Source organism: Scylla paramamosain, chromosome 22 (assembly GCF_035594125.1).
Source record: "Scylla paramamosain isolate STU-SP2022 chromosome 22, ASM3559412v1, whole genome shotgun sequence".
NCBI lineage: Eukaryota > Metazoa > Arthropoda > Malacostraca > Decapoda > Portunidae > Scylla > Scylla paramamosain.
Genome location: NC_087172.1, coordinates 10,120,916 through 10,144,983, shown reverse-complemented (window position 1 = coordinate 10,144,983; position 24,068 = coordinate 10,120,916). Strand labels below are relative to the sequence as shown.

The 24,068-nt window shown below is 39.3% G+C and overlaps 2 protein-coding genes across 32 annotated transcripts in view; one reads left to right on the top strand and one right to left on the bottom strand.

The window, feature by feature from the left end:
- Positions 1–24,068, bottom strand: part of LOC135111521 (scoloptoxin SSD14-like) — a 439,479-nt gene that overhangs the window by 120,974 nt on the left and 294,437 nt on the right. For all 31 annotated transcript variants that reach the window (XR_010273760.1, XM_064024900.1, XM_064024905.1 and 28 more), the window contains 3 exons: positions 19,101–19,350; positions 3,773–3,963; positions 2,599–2,726 (listed from right to left, as the gene is read on the bottom strand). Coding sequence is in view for 30 of the 31 variants with exons in the window: in XM_064024900.1 (XP_063880970.1) it covers positions 2,599–2,726; positions 3,773–3,963; positions 19,101–19,350 (569 nt within the window). In the remaining variant the exon portion in view is untranslated. The remainder of the gene's footprint in view (positions 1–2,598; positions 2,727–3,772; positions 3,964–19,100; positions 19,351–24,068) is intronic.
- LOC135111524 (uncharacterized) lies at positions 5,611–11,045 on the top strand. The gene is made up of 2 exons (XM_064024927.1): positions 5,611–6,292; positions 6,441–11,045. The coding sequence occupies exon 2, from the start codon at positions 7,228–7,230 to the stop codon at positions 7,792–7,794; it is 567 nt and encodes a 188-aa protein (XP_063880997.1). The 5' UTR covers positions 5,611–6,292; positions 6,441–7,227; the 3' UTR covers positions 7,795–11,045.

Sequence of the window (24,068 nt, the reverse complement as noted above, 5' to 3'; positions counted from 1 at the left end):
TCAGAGAGAGTCCCAGTAAGATCAGAGACAGAGTCATCTTCAGAGAGAGAGAGAATCAAGTATTGTCACGTCCATCATAATTTGTGTTTCAGTATCATGTGTGTACATCTCTGTCCATCATTAAATCAAGAAGAGATCTTATTAATCTTTATGTTGCCTTTAGTTTCACAATCAACCATAATCTAGACCACTACCCACAATCTCCACACTATCAAAAATTCATTGAAAAATCAATGAGCCACCACCATCTATCCTGCCATCTTCATCTCCAGCAACATCTAGTAAGTCAAGCAACCAGTGATCTCTAATACAAATGGTGAGCAGCCTCAATCAGAGCAGTGGTGAATCAATCAACTAGAACAATGGTGCAAAAATCACTCTGATACATGAGGATCTGTTGTTGTTTATCCTCAACATTTTCATCTTCTACTCTTTAAGATTCACAAGTGATTTGCCTTCCCTTTTCAAGATCACATGAGAGAGAGAGAGAGAGAGAGAGAGAGAGAGAGAGAGAGAGAGAGAGAGAGAGAGAGAGAGAGAGAGAGAGAGAGAGAGAGAGAGAGAGAGAGAGAGAGAGAGAGAGAGAGAGAGAGAAATTAAGTGCACTATCACCATGGTAACACACTGTTGTGTTGCTCTCTCTCTCTCTCTCTCTCTCTCTCTCTCTCTCTCTCTCTCTCTCTCTCTCTCTCTCTCTCTCTCTCTCTCTCTCTCTCTCTCAGCAATAGTTAAGTAATAATTGTACCTCAATAACTCAGCTTCATATAATAACTTGATACAATACATATGGATAATGGCATTAGCAATGCCATGTGACAGTTTGAGGTGGCTGGTGTGGCATGTGTTGATAGAGAAAACTTACATGCCCCCCATAATGATTTTTTTTTTTGTCACTTATGGAAACTTTCATGTGTATAACACTATTTTTTTAGTAACAATAGTGTACACTAATGTTCTGCATTAAAATTAACCATCTTTATCAACAGCTGCCTCTTCAAACATCTGATATTTACCAAAAGAGATAGTGATGGCAATAGCATAGGTGATGAGGTATACACTACTAAGATTAATGGACGTTAGCTGCATGCACAATAGAGATATGATCAAATCAATGTTATTTCGAAGATATAGGAGAAATTATAGAAAAGAATACATTATTAACTCCATTTCACAGTGGTTGGTGCTTGGTCCCTTGTTGCAGCCAGCTACTCATTTTTTATCATCATTCTATGTGTAATTCTAGTTCTAATATTTTACTACATTTTCAAAGCATAAGGATGTGTGAAAATAGATTTACCTTATTCTCTACAATGTATTTTTGTTTGAAATATTTAGTACATTTCTAAGACAAAGTGTGAAAATAAATTTGTTCCATTCATCATGAAATTTAGTAAGATTTTAGTTTTTTAATCAAATTCAAATCCATGAAGATAAATTTGTCCTATTTATGTCTTACCTCAAGGAATAATGGCATCATACTAAGGAACACAGTGAATCTTGTGCAGGTTTGGTGTGTAACTGACCATGAGTTTATTTTGGTACATACAATGTAAGCATCATCACTTAATTTCTTTCTGATTGGTGTTATTTTATGTGAATTACCTACCAGTAAGTACAACCTATTATACATTGTTACCTTGCAAAAAAAAGTTGTTTTTGTGGTGCAGAAGTCATCATCACTTTGTTTACATGTGTGAGGTTATTTGGGGTTCGATTTAAGGGCCAATGATGGTGCTCCATGGTCTCCAACATCACTTGACAGGCACTCTGAGACAGGACGTTGCCATAGACTTACTAGCCACTGCCCCAAAGCTGAACCTTGGCCTTATAAGACAGGCTCATTTTCTGACTTTTTTTTTGCAAAAAGGCACATCTTATAAGCAACCAAATGCAGTATCTTCTGTTATTTGATTTCTCCTGCCTGGCAATCTTTAGGGGAACTTTTTCCTAATATTTTTGCTGCCCTTGGTAAGTGGCCCTCTCACAAGAAAATAAATGATAATAATAATAAAAAAAAAAAAAAAAAAACAGGTGTGACATCTGGTAAGAGACACTGTGTTTGATATTAAATCAGTTATTTTTTTTGCCCAATTTTTTCAATGACACATCTCTTGCATGAGAAAATAAACTCTTTTGTATTCATAATTTAGGCATTTTTGAGCTCTCAGAATGATTGTGATATATCATCAGCATGGAAAGTAGTGGAGGGGGAGAGAGTGGATGAGATGCTGTACACACCTCCTTTCTCTTCTGAGTACCAAGGCTCAAAGAATTGCTCTAGTAGCCTACACACTACTTCATAGGACAACTGTAAGTGTAAGCTGCTAAGTAGAGCAATTTCTTTAAAATTTTACCAAGTTTTTCACAGCAGAGAAATCACTAGTAGTATGTGGATACCATGATGCAAAATGAAAAAGTTAACAGAGTATAGGTAATAATTCAGGTCATAACTCAACAAATATCACAAATATAGCTAGAAAACAGTGTTAGTGTTGCCAGATGGTGCAGCTATACCCCAGATTCTTCTCAGAAAAGTCACATTATTTACATCAGTCCCATCCCCACATCAGACAACCCCTGTTATAGACAAGGTCTTACCTGGCCTGATGAAGTTGGCTGGTGATGGTGGCAAACCAAAATAATTAGTTATGTTTGGAGCTGAGAAGTCATCCATCTCATCATTGAGGACAATGCCAGTCTGCTTTGATCGTATCCCAGCACCAAAACTGTGGTAAAGGTAAAGAAAAAGAAAACTTTATCATATTTCTAATTTCTCCGTGTGTATGAAAATACTTAAATTCTTTTTCCTCTTTAGATGCTTTTTGATATAACTAGCATTTCCCTACATAACAGTGTTGATAAGATGAATAAAAAATAATGTAGGGAAAATCATAAAATAATAGTCAGATTTCAAGATTCCAATGAATAAATTATATCACTTTACATATGGGCACCTTTGATACCACATTCACTCATTTTATGGTACTCAATAAACCAGGACACAATATAGCTGCCACAATGGAAGTCTGAACCTTCCACAATCAAGAAATCTATATTTGATTCAAGGAAGTTGTTCATATGGTGCCTATGTAGAATTTGCTATTACTCACATGATTGGCTGTACTCCCTTAGTGTTTGCTATTACTCACATGAGTGGCTGCCATCTTCCTTTGCTCATCTATAATTTCACTGTTGCTCATGCTGGACTCAGCATTGTCTATATTCTTTGTCACATCTCACCTCTTGCTCAAGATATGTACATATCTATCTATCTCTGAAAACTCACTCCCTCCGAAAACATACCCCATGGGGATGGCCAGAGCAGAAGAGCCTCTATTTCTTCCTATGAAGACATTCTCTTCTTGTTTGTTAAGCACTATCTCTTCCTTTTTCTCCCATTAGCACCTTCAACTTCACTCACATATACTTTTCTTCCATTTCCTTACATAATCATGTCAATAATATGCATGAGTGAAAAATAATGCAGACCATTTTTGTTGGTACTGTTGGACTCTGCAATGATTGTGCAACTCCGAAAAATTATAACACAATAAAACATAACAAAAGATATGTGGTGAATTCATAATACGAGTACTGCCTAAACTTGTGTATCACAAAGCTTGTCATTGCTCTTTTTCAGTAGTTTTAATCAAGACTAAAATAAAATCATCACAGAAAAATCTCCTGAGTGCTGAAGTGTAAAAACATAAGAACTTATGAAGAACTAACTTACATTAACTTTGTTAGAAATATATTACTAAAAACAACTTACTATAAATTGATGGTGCTGGTGACAGACACTGCATCACCATCAGGGGCCAAGAGGGAGAAATGAGCAGTTCCATGGTCTTCCTTGATGGCTGTCACAGCACCATAATGTTCTGGATCTTGAAAGGTTTGATTGTCAGTGATCTGACTTCGAATGTTCTTGGCAAAAGCATCAGAAGTCAGGTTCTTGGTTAACTGAAAGAAATATGCATAAATTTTTATCAAAATTTGGCTCAAAAAATGCATGTGGTATACATATACGAGTACCATTATACCACAAATTAACAGAATGAAAGCTTAGAAATAGCTATAATATTAAAAAGAGAAAGCTAAATGAAAAGAGAAGACAAAAACCTTTGTTAGAGTGGCAAAGATCAGAAATAACTGATGGAGACTTTTATCCAGGCTTTTATAGAGGCTGAAAACATTGGTAATGAAGAGTATATTCATTACATGGATGTGGTCTGTATTTATCCACAGTGTGTATCTATTTATTAGTATTCAAACCTCCTATGTCCCTTCATTTATTTACTTTTTAACAAAATCATAATCTTTTTTCCCTGAGTGGAGTGAAGGGGTTCTAATTTTGTTACCACACATTTCTACAACCTACCACTCCACCTGGCCTCTGGAGGGTACAATGATGATTTGGCCAGGAGCACCTTTTGGTGTCCATCACATATAAAAACTGCAATTTCAGTCTTGGAAACACCTCCTAGTAGGTAACTTTTGACAGTGAATCTTTCTTACTTTATGCCATATGATTTAGCATATTTCAACTTATTGAATGTGCAAAATGTGCAAATTATATGCCATAACTCACTTCATATATGGGATAACCAGTTTTGCTTGACACCATCACTCACCTGTGACTGTAGAATCAAGAAGCCTGATAAAAACTTGACAAAACAAAAAGGAAATTTATATTACGACAAGCTGAAATGTAAAGATGTTAAAAAATCTTTATAACATGTTTTACTTATGCTCGCAATTTTCAACAGTTTATCATTGAATGCTGAAATATATTATTACATTTAGAAGGAAAAACTCTTGTGAACTCAAGTGTGATCAGAATACAGATAATGTTCCACATAATGAAAACACGTCATTTATAGCAACATGTCACTTGCCACAACCATCGTGGCGGCACGACACTTGGCATAGTGTGTGCAAGTGGGCTCCGTATGATCAGGTCTGCGATGCATCCAAAAATTTGAATCACCAGCCACTGGAGGAAGGTTGCTTCACAGCTCAAAACACCTATTACCTGGTTTTTATTGATGTAAACTGTTTTTATACACCAGTCTACATTCTACTGAGCTATTATTCTATTTAGAAAACTATATTTCTGCATAACCTTGTCTCTTGCCTTGTTCAGTTTCCTGCTGAGTCTTCTTGATGTTGGGTTTTCTGGTTGGCACAACTCTTCTACATGTACTTTTCTTCTTTTTGCTTATATTTGTAAGCCATAATCATATCTTATTTCTTTGTCTTTCCTCCACTTTTGATAGCTGTTAATTCTCTAATCTTTCTTCATATCTTGTTGCTGCTCTCTATAGATGCCAAAATTGATCCCATTAAAATTTTGCTTGTTACATTCTACCAAAAGAACATTTCTCTCGTGTTTGTGTGCATATTTATCTAGTTACCGGTATAACATATAGGAAAAGAGCAATGCTCACATTGTTCCATCTCCCTATCTGTGGGTGTATATCATACATGAGGGTCTACCATATAGAGAGAGCATAACTCCATATTTATTAAAGCTGCTGAAGTCTCCCCTCTAATGAAGAGAGGGAGAATGGGTCCAAGCTAGATGGCAGCATTGAAACGACATCACTGCAGCGTGTTTTGGATAGTATGTGTTTTTTTTTCTAGTGTGTTATATCTTTTCACATTACTATTACAGCCTATCATGATGTTAAATATGTCGTAATTGCTGCGATATAATTTTTGATAGTGAAGAAAATAGTAGTGAAGTGATTATTGATGATTAATTATGTTATTTTGCCCAAAGCTGCTTCATTGTGTTTCCATGCACAAAATGGTTACTGCAGGGGTGTACTATATGGGATGGTAATACCATACAGTACAAAATACTCCCACATCATTTTTTTTTTTAAGGTTGCTAGTTCCCCATAACAAAAAAAATAAATAAATAAATAAATATTACTTCTAATCATTATCGATATGATAATTGAGTTAACACCTCTGTATTGTGAATGTGTTATCTGATATGAATTTTTTAACAGGAAACGTATATAGGCATTGTATTATACACTGATATACACTGTGCCCCCACAATGCATCTTACTATGTTTATTTTATCCTCTTGCTTTTGTTGCAAGTAATAATACTGAATTTTTTCCAGGCCTTCACCATGCCTCACAAATTTACTCCAAAGGGACTTTGCCACTGCAACAGAAGAGGGCCTGAACAAGCCTTCTGCCACCAGGTCAAAACTCAGTGCAGCATCAGGAAAGCTTGTGACCTTTTAGAGGTCAAAGTGATGATGACCTTACAGGTATAAAAATAGTCTATTTCTTCCATCATTTACTCACGTTTTTTCTAAATACTGTCCTGAGATCAAAACTTCTTATTCTTTTCCATTTCACTTTAAATATTTGTTTCTTTTTATAACTACACATATTACTTTTAATTCTTCATTGCAGGATGCCTTCAACTGGTCTCACAAGTACTCTGACTGGAAAACATCTGTCCCATTGAAGGAAGGAATTCAGGCAGCTGGCATATGAGAGTGATGTCGCCTGTGAGCAGACTGCAATTCCTGATGCCTGGAAGAGGGAGCACACTGCCACAAGAGATTGGTACTATGCCTTCATGTCTTGCCATCAAGAGCTCACCCTTTAGTTGCCAGAAGGAATGTTTATTGCCACAACAGTATCCTTTAAGAAAGTTACTGTTAATGCCATGGAGAAGCATCATTTCACACCTGAGGATCTACAGCTTGGATGAGACCAGCCTGTCATCAGTGATGAAACAGTCACAAAGTTGTTTGTAAGAAGGGACAGCCAATAGCCTCAGAGATCTCTTGTGAGCGAGGTGCCACTATGACTTTTTGTGGGATTCATAAGTGCTGTGGGTCATTACATTTCTCCAGTATTTATAATCCCAAGAAAATGCTGGAATGACTTGTTCATAGGCAGATCAATTGATGGCTCAAAGGGCATTCTATATGAAAGCAGATGGATTAATGGATGTTTTTTGGAAACCTTACAACACCTTCAGGCCCAGACCTGCAGCAATGACAAGATCTTGCTCATAATTGACAATGCAGAGTGTCACATGAGCATGCATACTACTGAGTATGCCACTGAGAATGGCATTGTGATCATAACACTCCCGCCTCATACGATTGATAAGCTGCAACCCCTGAATGTGTCTATCTTTGGCCACTTCAAGAAACATATGTGATGTATTCTATCAGACTATTCTCTGATGCACCCTCACACCCACATCACCAAACACATGTTGCCTGAGTTTACCTCCAAGATATGGATCAAAGCATGCACACCTTCAAATATACTTAATGGTTTCTCAGCCACTGTTATCTTGCCCATTAAGAGGAATATATTCTCTGATGAGGCTTTCCTAAGCTCTCAAGTGAGTGAGAGATCACCACTGACACCAAATTCAGCTGATGAAGATGAAGGTGTGAATTCACCAGCTCCAAGTTCCTCATACGACATCTCTGATGAAAATCCTACTGTGAAGGCAGCTGTTGTCCAGAGTGAGAGGTCAACTTCCACCTCCAGCCCATCTCCTGTGGCTCCGTCCACCTCTAGAGATATCACCTCAGAGTCCATTTGTCTCTACCCTAAAGTTCCTGCACACCCACTTGGGAAGGGGAAAAAGAAGGCTAGAGCTTGCATCCTCACAGAAGATGAAGAGGGCATCTTTACTCTTAGAGCCAAAGAGGACAGGAAGAAAAGTCGCAGAATAAAGCAACCAGAAGTAGCAACCATAGATAGCAATGATGAGGATGAACCTGGGGTGACTTTATAGTAGGGCAACTCTTCAGAGTACTTTGATGAGGTGCAGAAGAAGGACTCTGATGCACCTTACCCTTTCAAGAGAAGACCCCAGAAGAAGGGGACTAAGTGTTCGTGGAACTTGAGTTTGAACAGGGGCATAATGCAAGCTCAAAGGTACATTATCCTGGCAAAATCCTCAGTATTGAGAATTGCCATTATACCGTATCTTTTCTACGGATGAGCTCCCAGTTTGGTTCCAAAGATACCTTTCATTACTCATGGATTGAAGATATGGGCAAGGTGACGACAAGGGAGAAAATAAAGGAGGTTTTACTACCTCTGACAGCCATCTCAGAGGTTGGCCAATCTCATACATTTCCAGACACCCACTGAGTCACTTTATATATGACAAGGTTTTTTATTTTGTACTTTTCAAAGCTATGGATATATTTCTACCTACAAAATTAGGAAAAATGTACCTTTCAGTTTCACTGGATCTCATAAATTCTTTCTAATTTGTATTATTTTGTTTCATCTTATAAACATGGAAATGTGCCTACTTATCCTGTCTAACTTTATAAACTAAAGAGAATATGTCTTTATTTTGCTAAACAATGTATACTAAAGAAAATGTGTCAATTTATACTGCAGAGGCAAAGAAAAAGCATGATTATTTTTGTGAATCTTATGAACTCAGGAAAAAGTTTATAATTTATTTTTCTAGTCATCAATAAGGATGTAACTGCATTAATTTTTATCTATTCTAAAGACAATTACCTTTATTTCATGCTGAACACATATCTAATGCACAGTTTTGAATGTATATTAAATCCCCACACTCAGTACAGACCACCCCATATAGGGAGCAGTTCATACATGATGGGTGGATGTCTAACTTGTGTTATAAGATGGGATTCATTATTTTTTTCTATATATGTCTATGTGCAAAAGGAATCTCTATCCCTAAGGTATATTTTCTCACCACTGTTTATTGTTAATTTTTTTCCTTGAATTTTAAGGAATATTTTTCCACTAGTAGTACATTACTAGTAGTACATCACCCTCCTATTGTCCAGCTTGGCTTTGAATTTATAAATAGATCTTGTGTTGACCAATTCTGCATCCAGTCTATTCCAGACTTTTATTGCTCTATGTGGAAAGTTGAATATTTTAATGCTGCTTCAATAAAACAGACTTTTTTTTTTAAGTTTATTTATGTGATCTCTCATATTTCTTGGATCCAATTCAAATAGATCATCTCTAACCACTTTCTCCATTTTTCATCATGGCTCTATATATTGCAATTTGAGTTGGTAGTTTCAGAGCTGTTAATCTGTCTTTATTTATGTTTTGTCAGAAAAACCCTGAAAATGAGAGCAGGTTTTCATCCTAACAGCCTCCATGTTTGAATCCTGCAGCCAAGTGACAAAGGATGAGAAAGTAAAAGGCCAGACCATTCACTAGTAACAATTCTTCATTATGCTCCTAAGCATCACAGTCATTAGTCACAATAAAATGGGCCCTAATTTTCTACTTAGTTAGGAAATTAATATAATATAATTCAGGGGATTATGGAAGTAGACAATGCTGGTAATGACATGTTGACTACCCAAGCAGACAATTGCTGCTGTGTTTTTTTTTTTTTTTTATGTAGGAAGGACACTGGCCAAGGGCAACAAAAATCCAATAAAAAAAATGCCCACTGAAATGCCAGTCCCCTAAAAGGGTCAAAGCAGTGGTCAAAAACTGGTGGATAAGTGTCTTGAAACCTCCCTCTTGAAGGAATTCAAGTCATAGGAAGGTGGAAATACAGAAGCAGGCAAGGAGTTCCAGAGTTTACCAGAGAAAGGGATGAATGATTGAGAATACTGGTTAACTCTTGCATTAGAGAGGTGGACAGAATAGGGGTGAGAGAAAGAAGAAAGTCTTGTGCAGCGAGGCCGTGGAAGAAGGGGAGGCATGCAGTTAGCAAGATCAGAAGAGCAGTTGGCATGAAAATAGCGGTAGAAGACAGCTAGATATGCAACATTGCAGCGGTGAGAGAGGGGCTGAAGACAGTCAGTTAGAGGAGTGGAGTTGATGAGACGAAAAGCTTTTGATTCCACCCTGTCTAGAAGAGCAGTATGAGTGGAACCCCCCCAGGCATGTGAAGCATACTCCATACATGGACGGATAAGGCCCTTGTACAGAGTTAGCAGCTGGGGGGTGTGAGAAAAACTGGCGGAGACGTCTCAGAACACCCAACTTCATAGAAGCTGTTTTAGCTAGAGATGAGATGTGAAGTTTCCAGTTCAGATTATAAGTAAAGGACAGACTGAGGATGTTCAGTGTAGAAGAGGGGGACAGTTGAGTGTCATTGAAGAAGAGGGGATAGTTGTCTGGAAGATTGTGTCGAGCTGATAGATGGAGGAATTGAGTTTTTGAGGCATTGAACAATACCAAGTTTGCTCTGCCCCAATCAGAAATTTTAGAAAGATCAGAAGTCAGGCGTTCTGTGGCTTCCCTGCGTGATATGTTTACCTCCTGAAGGGTTGGACGTCTATGAAAAGACGTGGAAAAGTGCAGGGTGGTATCATCAGCATAGGAATGGATAGGACAAGAAGTTTGGTTTAGAAGATCATTAATGAATAATAAGAAGAGAGTGGGTGACAGAACAGAACCCTGAGGAACACCACTGTTAATAGATTTAGGAGAAGAACAGTGACCGTCTACCACAGCAGCAATAGAACGGTCAGAAAGGAAACTTGAGATGAAGTTACAGAGAGGATAGAAACCATAGGAGGGTAGTTTTGAAATCAAAGCTTTGTGCCAGACTCTATCAAAGGCTTTTGATATGTCCAAGGCAACAGCAAAAGTTTCACCAAAGTCTCTAAAAGAGGATGACCAAGACTCAGTAAGGAAAGCCAGAAGATCACCAGTAGAGCGGTCTTGACGGAACCCATACTGGCGATCAGATAGAAGGTTGTGAAGTGATAGATGTTTAAGAATCTTCCTGTTGAGGATAGATTCAAAAACTTTAGATAAGCAGGAAATTAAAGCAATAGGATGGCAGTTTGAGGGATTAGAGCAGTCACCCTTTTTAGGAACAGGTTGAATGTAAGCAAACTTCCAGCAAGAAGGAAAGGTAGATGTTGACAGACAGAGCTGAAAGAGTTTGACTAGGCAAGGTGCAAGCACGGAGGCACAGTTTCGGAGAACAATAGGAGGGACCCCATCAGGTCCATAAGCCTTCCGAGGGTTTAGGCCAGCGAGGGCATGGAAAACATCATTACGAAGAATTTTAGTACGTGGCATGAAGTAGTCAGAGGGTGGAGGAGAGGGAGGAACAAGCCCAGAATCGTCCAAGGTAGACTTTTTAACAAAGGTTTGAGCAAAGAGTTCAGCTTTAGAAATAGATGTGATAGCAGTGGTGCCATCTGGTTGAAGTAGAGGAGGGAAAGAAGAAGAAGCAAAGTTATTGGAGATATTTTTGGCTAGATGCTAGAAATCACAAGGGGAGTTAGATCTTGAAAGGTTTTGACATTTTCTGTTAATGAAGGAGTTTTTGGCTAGTTGGAAAACAGACTTAGCATGGTTCCGGGCAGAAATATAAAGTGCATGAGATTCTGGTGAAGGAAGGCTTAAGTACCTTTTGTGGGCCACCTCTCTATCATGTATAGCACGAGAACAAGCTGTGTTAAACCAAGGTTTAGAAGGTTTAGGACGAGAAAAAGAGTGAGGAATGTACGCCTCCATGCCAGACACTATCACCTCTGTTATGGGCTCAGCACACAAAGACGGGTCTCTGACACGGAAGCAGTAGTCATTCCAAGGAAAATCAGCAAAATACCTCCTCAGGTCCCCCCCAACTAGCAGAAGCAAAACGCCAGAGGCACCTTCGCTTAGGGGGATCCTGAGGAGGGATTGGAGTGATAGTGTAGTGCTGGGAAATTAATTATGTATATTTCTATTTTTTTCCTAGGCTAAGGCCCATGTAGTGTGCGGGGGTGACCAGAATCTCAGTACCATGTGACTAACCCCTCCCCTTTCCCCTCCTCTCCTCAGTGTCCTTTTGTCCTTGCTTTCCCCCCCCCCCCTCTCAGCGTCACTGTGTTGACCACTTCTATAACAAATTTACCCCGTGAATAAACGTAATTTCTCCTGCTTGGCCAGGTTATAGAGGCGAATTTTTCACCTAATCCCAGAGAATGGGGAGCCCTTAATACGATAAAATTAGTTCTATAATGGTAAGGTCTTAAACCAGCTCAAACAAATCCCAGATAATTACGCTGCGCCAATGAGGTTGACGAATCTGATAAATCTTCTCTGCTTCGCTGTCCTTGTTACCCCTGTTGCTACGCAAGCCGGGAAGAGATACCAGACTTTGACTAATTCCCCAATTGATTTCAAAAGTCCATTGAATTAAACTTCTTAAAGTAACAACTATAAGGTAAACAGTAACTTAATTATTCATATTTTTCATCCCTGAACTCACAACCTAGTCGCTCCCCCCCTACTAAAAACAAAATTATAACTTAATAAATTTCCCCATTGGAAACCTTTATCCTTAGTTTCCCGCCGATCTCCTCACAAGCAAAGCCAGTCTCTCTCGGATTCTCCTCAGGTGAGCATGCGGTCTGATAGTCTCCCCCTCCATTCCTGTAATATTAAGTAAGTGTTTATTTAACAATAATTTTACTAAAGCAGTCTCTCTCGGATTCTCCTCAGACCCTCTTGGATTCCCCTCAGATATTCCTGTTGATAAACTATTTCTGAGTGGATAGATATTCGCATTTTTTTCGTTCTGTTTTTGTTGGTTTTTCTCCACGGGACTAGTGAAACCACCTGGTTCGAGATCACCGTGTGAGACTGTCCTCAGGTCTATACATACTTTTTGGGTATATATTTGTTATTTATTTATTTATTCTCTGGTCTCCCCCACAACTCAGTAGTCGCGAAAATATCTCCATCGTAGTTTTTATGTAATTGAAGAATACGCTACCATTTATTTTGTATTTCTGAATTATGTAACTGAAGAGTACGCTACCATTTATTTTGTATTTCTGAATTATGTAACTGAAGAGTACGCTACCATTTATTTTGTATTTCTGAATTCCTTTCTTTTTATTATTATTATTCGGTTTATTCCATTATCAATTAAAAATCTATAAAAGTGTCAGTATTTGTATTTCTCTTAATCCAGTGATAGGATTTTGTAATTATCGTGTGCCACAAGGGAACATCACACCCCTTAGAGGGCACTAAAATAGGACAAGATAAAGATATGAGATTGTGATCGGAGGAGCCCAACGGAGAAGAAAGGGTGACAGCATAAGCAGAAGGATTAGAGGTCAGGAAAAGGTCAAGAATGTTGGGCGTATCTCCAAGACGGTCAGGAATACGAGTAGGGTGTTGCACCAATTGCTCTAGGTCATGGAGGATAGCAAAGTTGTAGGCTAGTTCACCAGGATGGTCAGTGAAGGGAGAGGAAAGCCAAAGCTGGTGGTGAACATTGAAGTCTCCAAGAATGGAGATCTCTGCAAAAGGGAAGAGGGTAAGAATGTGCTCCACTTTGGAAGTTAAGTAGTCAAAGAATTTCTTATAGCCAGAGGAGTTAGGAGAGAGGTATACAGCACAGATAAATTTAGTATGAGAATGACTCTGTAGTTGTAGCCAGATGGTGGAAAACTCGGAAGATTCAAGAGCGTGGGCACGGGAGCAGGTTAAGTCATTGCGCACATAAACGCAGCATCCAGCTTTGGATCGAAAATGAGGATAGAGAAAGTAGGAGGGAACAGAAAAAGGGCTACTGTCAGTTGCCTCAGACACCTGAGTTTCAGTGAGGAAAAGAAGATGAGGTTTAGAAGAGGAGAGGTGGTGTTCTACAGATTGAAAATTAGATCTTAGACCGCGAATGTTGCAGAAGTTAATGAAGAAAAAGTTGAGGGGGGTGTCAAGACACTTAGGGTCGTCGACGAAAGGCAGTCCGACCTGGGGATATTTATGGTCCCCTCCCCAAATGGGGACTCCGAGGGTGGTGTAGGATTTTTAAATTTTTTTTGAGTGAAGGGTGTGTGTGTTATTAGGTGCTTGTAGTTTTGTGTGGAGGAAGGGAGTTGTCTTTAGAGGGCAGGCTGTGACTACCCCCTTGTGTTGTGAGACACAAAGGGAAACGTTCAGTGAGGTCACAGCTGGGTTTAATGATAAGTTCACAGCACCCCCTGAACAGTGCTTTAGACCTCACTGGGAGTAATTATCGTTTCGGCAGGTGTCTACTGCCTCCTCCATATAAGAGGTAAGCAGTCCAATCAGTTTCCATACACCTTGTCAGCCACACAGCAGCTTTCCCTCTGGTCTACATGTTCCATTCTCAACCTACCCTAGCTTGTAAATCCCACTGTTGAGATGAGTTACGAATTGATGTGACTATGCTTCATTATAACTTGTGGGAGGTATATTTTGAAGGCTTGCCATGTACGTTCTAGTAAACTAACTACTTACCCTTCTCAGTTTCATTTAGTTTTCATGAAAGAGCTTTTTTATAGGATATTCCCTGTAACTTCATTGAAGAATTTGACAAAGTCAGGGATTTCTTTTATAATAAACTCATTATTAACTCTTTCCTTCTCCAACAAAGAAGAGTTTTCAGAAGCTCTAAAGACATCTTTACCAGTATATCTGAAACCTAGATTTCTCTACCCAAGTGTCCTGACACCTTTCCTTATTTTAGTGTTCTTGATAATACTCTTATATGTGTGTGTTAGAAAAGCCTTAAATTTGTATGTATATTTTGATAGTAGACATAAATGTCTCCCTCCTGCACCTATTGGTGATGGAATTTCATTTACATAACATGCTTAGGTACACTGTATTCGCAAGGATGCATCAAGCATGTGACCGAGCGATGTAGCGGTGTCACATAATTAATCGTAATATGCACTGTATTTATAATTCTTTGCCTAGTTGGCAATATAAGTGTATATATACATGTATGTAAATGGGTATTGGTGGATAAGGGTGGGGCGGACATGATCACGCCACCCTACATCACACACATACACCATGGAACTTTCCATAGTCCAATTATTGCCATCAATAAATAATCAGTAGCACCTACATTACATTTTCTAAGTATTCTTCATAGATCTTTCTTTAATGTATTTTGGCATATGTTATTCTTAACTATAAGTAGTTTTCCCTTGCCTTATTTATGTAATTAGAGAGCTATGATTATGAATATATTCATGTACTGTGAGTGCAATCAACCCGCCCATATTTCTGCTGCCAGCACTTCTTGAAGGCGCTAAGCATCCCTCAAGATGGCTCTGGCAATCTCTTTCCACGGTGTAATGCTGTACCACGTAGAGGACATCCATTGTCCCATTCATGCCACACCCTTCTTCCAGAACTCTGTATATATAACTAAATATACATATTTTTATACATTCACCTTTGACATTCACCTGAAAACCACAGAAACTCACCATGACTGACATTACCTACAACATAAAGGTAAGAAACTAATTAATATTGTCCAGGGGTAACTGATAATTTAACCCTACTGGAACAAGTTCAGCTTGTGCTACTGAGGCCTAGAGTCTGCCATTAGTCCAGGTATTGCAATGTGAGAGGCACATTTGACTGACATGTGGGATGGCATGCAAATGCGTTGTGTGGCAGTATGTTTAAGAGACTAAGTGGAGTGTGTGTGATTTGCCTATGGTCATCTGCTGGTCACCCAGCCAGCCATTCCCCTATGGAAAGAGCTCAGAGCTCATAGTAACCGATCTTTGGGTAGGACTGAGACCACTCACACACCACACACCGGGACAGTGTCACAATCCCTCGGGTTACATCCTGTACTTACTTACTGCTAAGTGAACAGGGGCTACACTTTAAGAGGCTCACCGGTTTGCCTCACCATGCCCGAGATTTGAACCCAGGCCTTCTTGGTTGTGAGCTGAGAGTGCTAACCACTACACTACGCAGTGTGTGTGTGTGTGTGTGTGTAAAGTGTAACAACCATGAATACATTTCCTAACTTATGTGGGAGCAGTTTTATAGTCTGGATGATGCTGAGTTCTGCAAGGTAATGTAGTTGTAATACCATATGCTTAACTCTTAAGGTATAATAAGGGGCTCAGTATTAAGGGGCGCAACTGGCGAAAATGTTATCTCAGTTCTTACCCAATCAAGCTGAAATATTTACACACAATAGAATTCTGAACGTACATTATTTTTGGTTGAAGTGTTGTTTCTCCAAAAGTCAGTGTTTTTTGAGTTATGAGCCATTTTCTTTTATTTTTTTACTTTTTTTAAATGAGCTAATCTATGAAGAAAGTTACCTTACATCTTTTTGCTTGACACAGTAGTTAGATCAAGTATTGTACTACATTCCTGACCCAAAGTTTGTAGATCAAACAAAAATGAGATTTTACAAATTTTAGTTTTTGTACACTATGATTTTTCTTGATTTTTTCTTAATGATTATTCAATAAAAATTTGGATTTTAAGTTAGAGCAATGATTTGGGTAGAGTTTTTTTTCCTTTCTTTTCCCTACTAAAAAAAGAAAACAGACTGAAAATTGGTAGATAAATTTTTGAGAAATACTCATTTGAAGTTAAAGATTTTTAGTTTTGAGAAAAATGCATTTGAAGTTTTGCTTACATTTACTAACAATAAAAAAAACTTACAAATTACATGGGGGCAAGATAGGACATTTGTACCAACTACTAGTGTGCCCCAGCCTGATATGATGTATCTGTTAGTCTCTTCCTCTTTCTTCCAGTCTGAGTTTCCTGCTGTGTATCCTCTCCTGCTTTTGTTTTCTTTTTGTGTTTTGGTGCCTCTTTCTCTTCTTATCTCTTCTCTCTTGTGCTTTAGTGATGGGGCTAGACACTCCAAATCCAATGCACTGCAGCAAATTGGACTCAGAATATCCAAAATTGTGCTCCCAGATTGTCATCTGAGACACAAAGCGAGTCCTGTGCAGTCCAGCGTATTTGTCCTTTGACACCTTCCTCCAGACTTTTGAGTGTAGACTCTCGTTTGGATTCCGGATGCATCCAGAGAAGCACTTCTGCAGCAGTGCTGGATTTGCAAGGTCTTTGTAAACACCCTTTACAAGCTCCAGCTGCTCACCAGGGATGTTGGACAGGTAGAGCTTCATGGTGCTGTGAGGCTCTGGCTCCTTCCCCAGAGCCTCTGCCCTCTACACGAAGCACCAAGACTCTTCTCCAGGAGGACAGAGAATATGCTGTGCGACATCCTTGGCAGACAGGTGGTAAAAAATGACATGGTTGGTGGTGCTGCAGTCTTGGAAGTCTCATTCCGAGTTCATCCCCTTGTTACTAACGACAACCTTGACGTTCTTCATACATTTGCCACAGATCATGTTGCTGAAGAGACTCCACAGCTGTGTACTATTCAGCAGTACATTCGTCTATGATATCACACCTGGAGATGGAGGTGTACATGGAAGAGGTAGTGGTGGCTGTTGATGGGTTGCCGCAGCTGAAGTCGTGGCGGGGATTTTGGTGGTGGTGGTGGTTGCAGGGGATGATGTTTGATGTTCCACTCCATCTCCTCTTCTGGCAAGCTGCAGCTGTCGAGCTGCTATACCACGTTGTTGCCTCATCTTCCCTATCTTGCTTTTAGGCATTGTGCTCAGAAATTCAACAAAGCAATGAAGACAAAAGCGACACGCTGCTACACGTGTGTGGTGGCAAGGCAGCACTGAGGCCATCGATGGTCGACTTGACTGTGTGACCTTGACAGCCAGTCCATCCACCCACTGCCTGCCTTTAGGCTGCCAGGCGTAAGAGGCCACAAAAATAAAACTGCGAAAACCACATATTTCTAGCTTTCATGAGACCTAGAACATCAACACTAGTAAAAGAGGATATTTAAAAGGCCAGCGCGCTCACCAAGCGTCCTTTAAGTGCTCATCACGCCCTTTAAATTAATGTGTTGATGGCATTTAAACTTTTTCCCTAGAAACATCTTGCCTGAATCTAAGAGAATATGGAGAAATACAGAAAATTCATTTTTTAAGTTAAATTCGTCCAACTGCGCCCCTTAAATAGTATACTTTAAAAATCAATGAGGTATTTAGGACTCTGCTCTCCTCTCTTGTTACACCTTCAACAGAAGCCTTACTTCTAGTTCATGCTATCTGACACATTTAGTCACCTAGGATGAGTAAACTAGATATTAGTTCATTCATATACAAAACATGGAACAACCAGTACACCTGTATCAACTTAGGCTTTCGGCGTTGATAACAACTTAAACTGTGTGCACTTTGAACATCTTCTCTAGGACTTGATTCCCTCTCATGGCTAGCCTTTCAATTCATTTTCAAGTGTTGCAAAACACAAGGCATTAGATTACCAAATCTAGATATAAGAGATGCTTCTATAAGAAAAACAAAGGTATTTGTTGACAGATTTGTACTTGTGAAAGTATTTTAACAAATTGCAAATAAATACACACTTCTACAATTCCACATGTCCGACTCTCATGCATGAAAATGATAATACTATGCAGTAAAGATCTTAGCATTTGAATATTTATTTTATTTCTTATCTATTTATTTATTTATTTTTTTATTCTTTTTTTTACTACTGCTCCTGGTGGTGGTGGTGGTGGTGGTGGTACTGCTGATTATGATGACAATGTATGTATTATAGAGTAAAATCATTCACAGTAACCACAAACAAAATTTCTCCTGCAGTAAAAGAGGACATAGACTTGGCACTCACTCCAGGACTGGAAAATGCTGCCATTATGTTTACCATGTTTTGTAAAGTACAACTGAGATGGAATCAAGGAACTGTATTTTTATTCCAACACTGAGAAAAGGCATGTAATCTTCCAGTTTTTATGCCTATTTGGGTGAACTCTCAATCTATTGTATCAGAAGTTCTCACTGGAGGGGGGAGCAGACACTCTCCCAGTGCAGGGGCGCAAGCACAGGATGGGAGGGAAAAAAAATAAATAAAAAAAAATAAATAAAAAAAAATAATAATAATAACAATAATAATAATAATAATAATAATAATAATAATAATAATAATAATAATAATAATATTAAAAATAAAATAGTGTGGGCCAATACAATAATAGCCTAGCCAAGGACTATCTGTCTATCTATCTATCTGTCTATCTATCTGATTCTATCAATCTATCTATGGTGGCATAATTGGGAAGGGGATTGAGTGGGTGGCACAAGGAGGAGAGGGGGCCCCAACTGCATTGAACCAGCTTTAAGGGGCCCAGCTTGCAATAGGTTGAGAGTCCTATATTATATAAACAGACAGACTAAAGATAGAATTTAATAATTCATAATTACCTACCTCTGTTACATCCACAAAATTTGAGTCTCCTAATTCAGTCCGCTTGGCATATGCCCACTTCATAGCTTCTGTGATTCTGTGGTGAGTAAGAATTCTATGTCCTTCATCCATACTGTCTGGTGTGAAGCCGTATTCATCGAGAATGTTAAGGATGAATCCCAGGATGAGGCCAGATCCAGGAGGCATTATTGAAAACATCCTCATGTTTCCATTTTGCAGACTTACATTCATGGCTTCTCTCCATTCTGGCCTGTGGAATTTAAATATTATGAGATTATACAAAGAACTGAACATCAGCATTTCCCAGTCTTCTTAAAAAGTGTGGGATGAGAAACATCAATGTCTATGTTATTAAATAAACAAAAATCAAACAATCCATCAGGAACAGCAGATGTGCAACAATCAATGCAGGGGAGTGAAAGGGAGTTGTAGAAAGTATATATATATATATATATATATATATATATATATATATATATATATATATATATATATATATATATATATATATATATATATATATATATATATATATATATATATATATATATATATATATATATATATATATATATATATATATATATATATATATATATATATATATATATATATATATATATATATATATATATATATATATATATATATATATATATATATATATATATATATATATATATATATATATATATATATATATATATATATATATATATATATATATATATATAATATATATATATACATATATATTGTCACGAGCTGTGTGGCATTAAATCTAGTGGATGGCAGGCTCGGACACAAAAAAGGTTGAAGTTAAAACACTAGGAACCCCAACAATGATATATATATTGAATAGGAACAATAAAATGTAAAAAAAAAAAAAAAACAAGAATCAAGCAGGACAAGAAATTAACAATATACAATACAAAATACTTATAGTGATGGCACAGGCTCAGCAGTTGTCTATGCATGTGTGTGTGTGTGGCATGAGTGTAGCACTTGTATAATGAGGATGTGTGTAGGTGTAAGGTGTGGCATGGTGATGTGAGAGTAGCACTGGTGTAACAAATGTGAATGTGCGTGCACAAGTGTTGTGAGTGTTCTGGTATGCTTGTGTAAAAGATGATGCAGAATCCAAGCTCCCAGGAGAGGGAAGCTGTGTAGTAGTAGACTGTGTAGCAGTAGACTCCCGAGATGTCGGCCGTAAAGCAGGAGGTGGGCTTGGGTTTGGTGCCCGAAGCTTAAGTCTGAAGCCCCGATGTAAGTGAAGTGGTGGATCAAGGAGTGTCAGATGAGTGAGTGAAGTCCCATGAGCTCTAGGGCCATTATACCTCCCCCTTGAGGATGACATAATGAGGAAAGAGTGAAGTTGGCCAGATGTTGTGAGGCCCTCGTAACTTCAGGATAAAGTGTCAGCAATCCCATTCTGCGAGCCCTTGATGTGGTGAAGGCTGATGTTATAGGGCTGGAGCAGAAGGGACCAGCGGAGCAGACGCTGATTGGTGAACTTGTTGCGTTGCAAGAAGGTCAGAGGGTTGTGGTCAGTGTAGACCTGCAGTGGCTGGTTACCGGCTTGTAGGTAACATTGGAACTTCTAGATGGCTTGGATGATGGCCAGTTTTTCCTTCTTGGTGGTGCTGTAGTTAAGTTGGTGAGAATTGAACTTGGCGGAGTGGTAAGCGATGGGGTATAGGATGTCATCCTTCTCCTGGAGAAGGACAGCCCCTAAGGTGATGTGGCTGGTGTCTGTTTGTAGGGCAAAAGGCTTGGTGAAGTCCGGAGCCTGCAGGACAGGTCCTTGTGCGAGTAGGGTTTTCAGCTGATTGAAGGCATCCTGGCATGCTGGGTCCCTGCAGTACTTCACAGACCCACTGGTGAGCTTGGTGAGAGGGGCGGTGACTTCAGCAAAGTTTGGACAGAATCTCCGGAAGAAACCTGCCATCCCTAGGAAGCACCATATCTCCCTTTTTGCTGGTGGTTATAGGGAAGTCTAAGACAGCAGACATGTTAGCAGTCTTCGGATGAACACAGCCACATCCCACTTCATGGCCAAGGTATAGAACTTTGGCTCCCGCCAAAGTGGGATTTCGCCAGCTTCACTGTCAGGCGTGCCTCTTGTAATCATCACAGCAGCTCAGCCAGTTGTTTAAGGTGTTCATCCCAGCTCATTGAGAACAAAAGAATATCATCAATATACACTGACACAACACCCAGACTTTGTGTTAATTGATTCATGGCCCTCTGAAATGTGGCAGGACAATTATGCATCTGGAAGGGAGCCACTAGGTATTGGAAGAGCCTGAAGGGGGTTATAAAGGCAGAGATTTGCTGGGCATCCTCCATGAAGGGGATTTGATAGTACCCCTTAAGGAGATCAAGTTTTGTTATGAAGTGGGATTGTCCCACCTCATTGATTAAATCATCTACTCGTGGCAGGGGATAGGCGTCAGGCACCGTCACAGCATTCACTCAACGGCAGTTTGTGCAGAAGCTTTGTTGGCCATCTTCCTTGGAGACAAGAAGATAAGGGGATGCCCAGAGTGAGTTGCTTGGAACTGCCAACCCCTACTCAAGTAAGTAGTTGACCTCCTTCTGCATCTGTTGGCGTCTCTGTGGGTGGAGTCGGTAAGGTGCCTGCCATATAGGATAGGTTCCTGGGATCAGTTGCACGTCATGGGAGACTAGGGTGCATCTCTGAGGGTGGTCACCAAACACTTTGGAGTACTGGTGAGAAGAGTGGTTATGTCATGAGCTTGAGATGGGGAGAGAGAGCTGAGATAGTTCTTGCGATTGGAGAGGATATAAGAGTTGTTGGTATCTTACGTGCCACAGGGTATATCTACATTGACATTTACACAAATAGGATGCACATTTCCAGCAGGAGAGTCTTGTGCAGTGCTTCTGGTTTTATACAATTTTATTAATGTGAACTGACTGCATAGGTTTATGGCAGTCAGGGGTATTTATTATGTAATTAGTATCACTGACTTTCTTTAAAATTTCATAAGGACCATGAAATTTTGCTTGCAAAGGGGATCCAGGGACAGGAATGAAGGCGAGGACTTCATCACCCTCCTAAAAAGATCTTACTGCTGTGTTTTTATCATATGAGGCTTTCATGGACTGTTGTGTGTTGCAGATTTTTACTGGCAAACATACAAACTTTGTGAAGGGTAGATTTTAAGTTATCTAAATAGTTGGTGACAGTTACAAGTCTATGAGAGGATGAGTTGAGAAGCTTGTCTTTTACAAGTCTTAAAGGCCCTCTCACTTTCCTGCCAAACAGCATTTCAAAAGGGAAAACCCCAATGGATTCGTTAGGGGTTTCTCGGATGGTAAATAGCATGTAGGGTAAGGCCTCATCCCATTCCTGGTCCTGCTTGAAGCAAAATTTTCGAAGGAGTGATTTAAGGGTTTGATGACATCATTCTAGGGTGCCCTGTGACTATGGGTGATAAGCAGTTCAGAGTCTGAGTGATGTTTAATTTGTTGAGTACTGCTCTAAAGAGATCGCTAGTGAAGTTTGAGCCTTGATCACTCTGAATTTCCTAGGGGATGCCAAAGTTAGTGAACAAGTTGGTAAGTTTGGCTACAATGATTTTAGATGTAATATTTTTCAAAGGGAAAGCCTCAGGATACCTGGTAGTAGGATCTAGAATTGTCAGTATGTACTAATTACCTTTGTTTGTGGCAGGGGTTCCATGATATCAATGATGATTTTTATGAAAGGTTCTGAAGGGACTTGAATTGGTTGTAATGGATAAGGTGGAACCTTTTGGTTTGGTTTTCCTACTATTTGACATGTGTGACAGGTATTTACAAAAGAGGTTACATCCTTTCTTAACCCAGGCCAATAGAATTCTGACAGTATTCTTTCACATGTTTTAGTGATCCCTAGATGTCCAGCAAAAGCTTCATGAGCGATTTCCATAACTGGCCTCTGCAGATTACTTGGCAAAACTACCTGGTGAACTTCAGCCCAGGTATCATTATCATTGTGGAGGTCTATATACCCTCATAAGTATGTCGTCCTGGTAGTAACAGGAGGGATAGTGAGTCACTTGGTCCTCGGGAATTACTTTAGTCCGAAATTTTACCAATGTTGAGTCTTCCCTCTGAGCTTCAGACATAACTTTCTCTGAAAACAGTTGGTTAATGTTAGCATGAGAGGGATGACTAGGTGCAGGTGGTTGTGGTGGTGGTTGCTGGCACACTTGTGCACATGTAACAGCACATGTTGGGAACAGGCTTGGCTGACGACTCTCCAGCTCCTCTGTGGGATTATAAGTCAAGGGAGAGTCTTAAATTTTAAGAGGGGGAAATACCTTACCACACACCAGGTCATTTGACAGTAATAGGTCACAATCAGGTATTGGCAAGGAACTATGATCACATACCGCTACTGTTACTTCACCCTTAACAAGAGGGCAGTCAAGGTGTATTTTAGCCAAGGGCATGGCAATTGGACCATGAAAATCTAATATGTATATCTTCTCTCCAGTGTAACATTGCTCAACTCCTGGAACTGATGACTGTAAGATTAGAGATTGACTACTGCCTGTGTATCTAATAATCCTGATGGGACATTTGACGTCACGGCAGACAGTCACTGAACCACAAGTGTGAAATGGTTTATACAGATGATCTGAATCCGTTACACTGAAGGTAGCTACTGGTTTGGTGAAAGACTGCCTTTTGGCTATTTTACATCTAGGATTAGGACAGTCTCTTATGAGATGGCCAGGTTTATGACAAAATGAGCAGACTTTCTGGAACTTGTTGTCACTCTCAACTGACTTACCAGACCCTGAGCTTCCTGCACTAGACTTTACAAGACACTCTGATTTCCTCTCTCCCGAAGCTTTGTGAGTGAGTGCATATTTGTCTGCTATTTCTGCAGCTTTCATTAAGTCTGTCTCGTTCCTATCATCGATGTGCAACTTGATTGGGAACGACACCTTC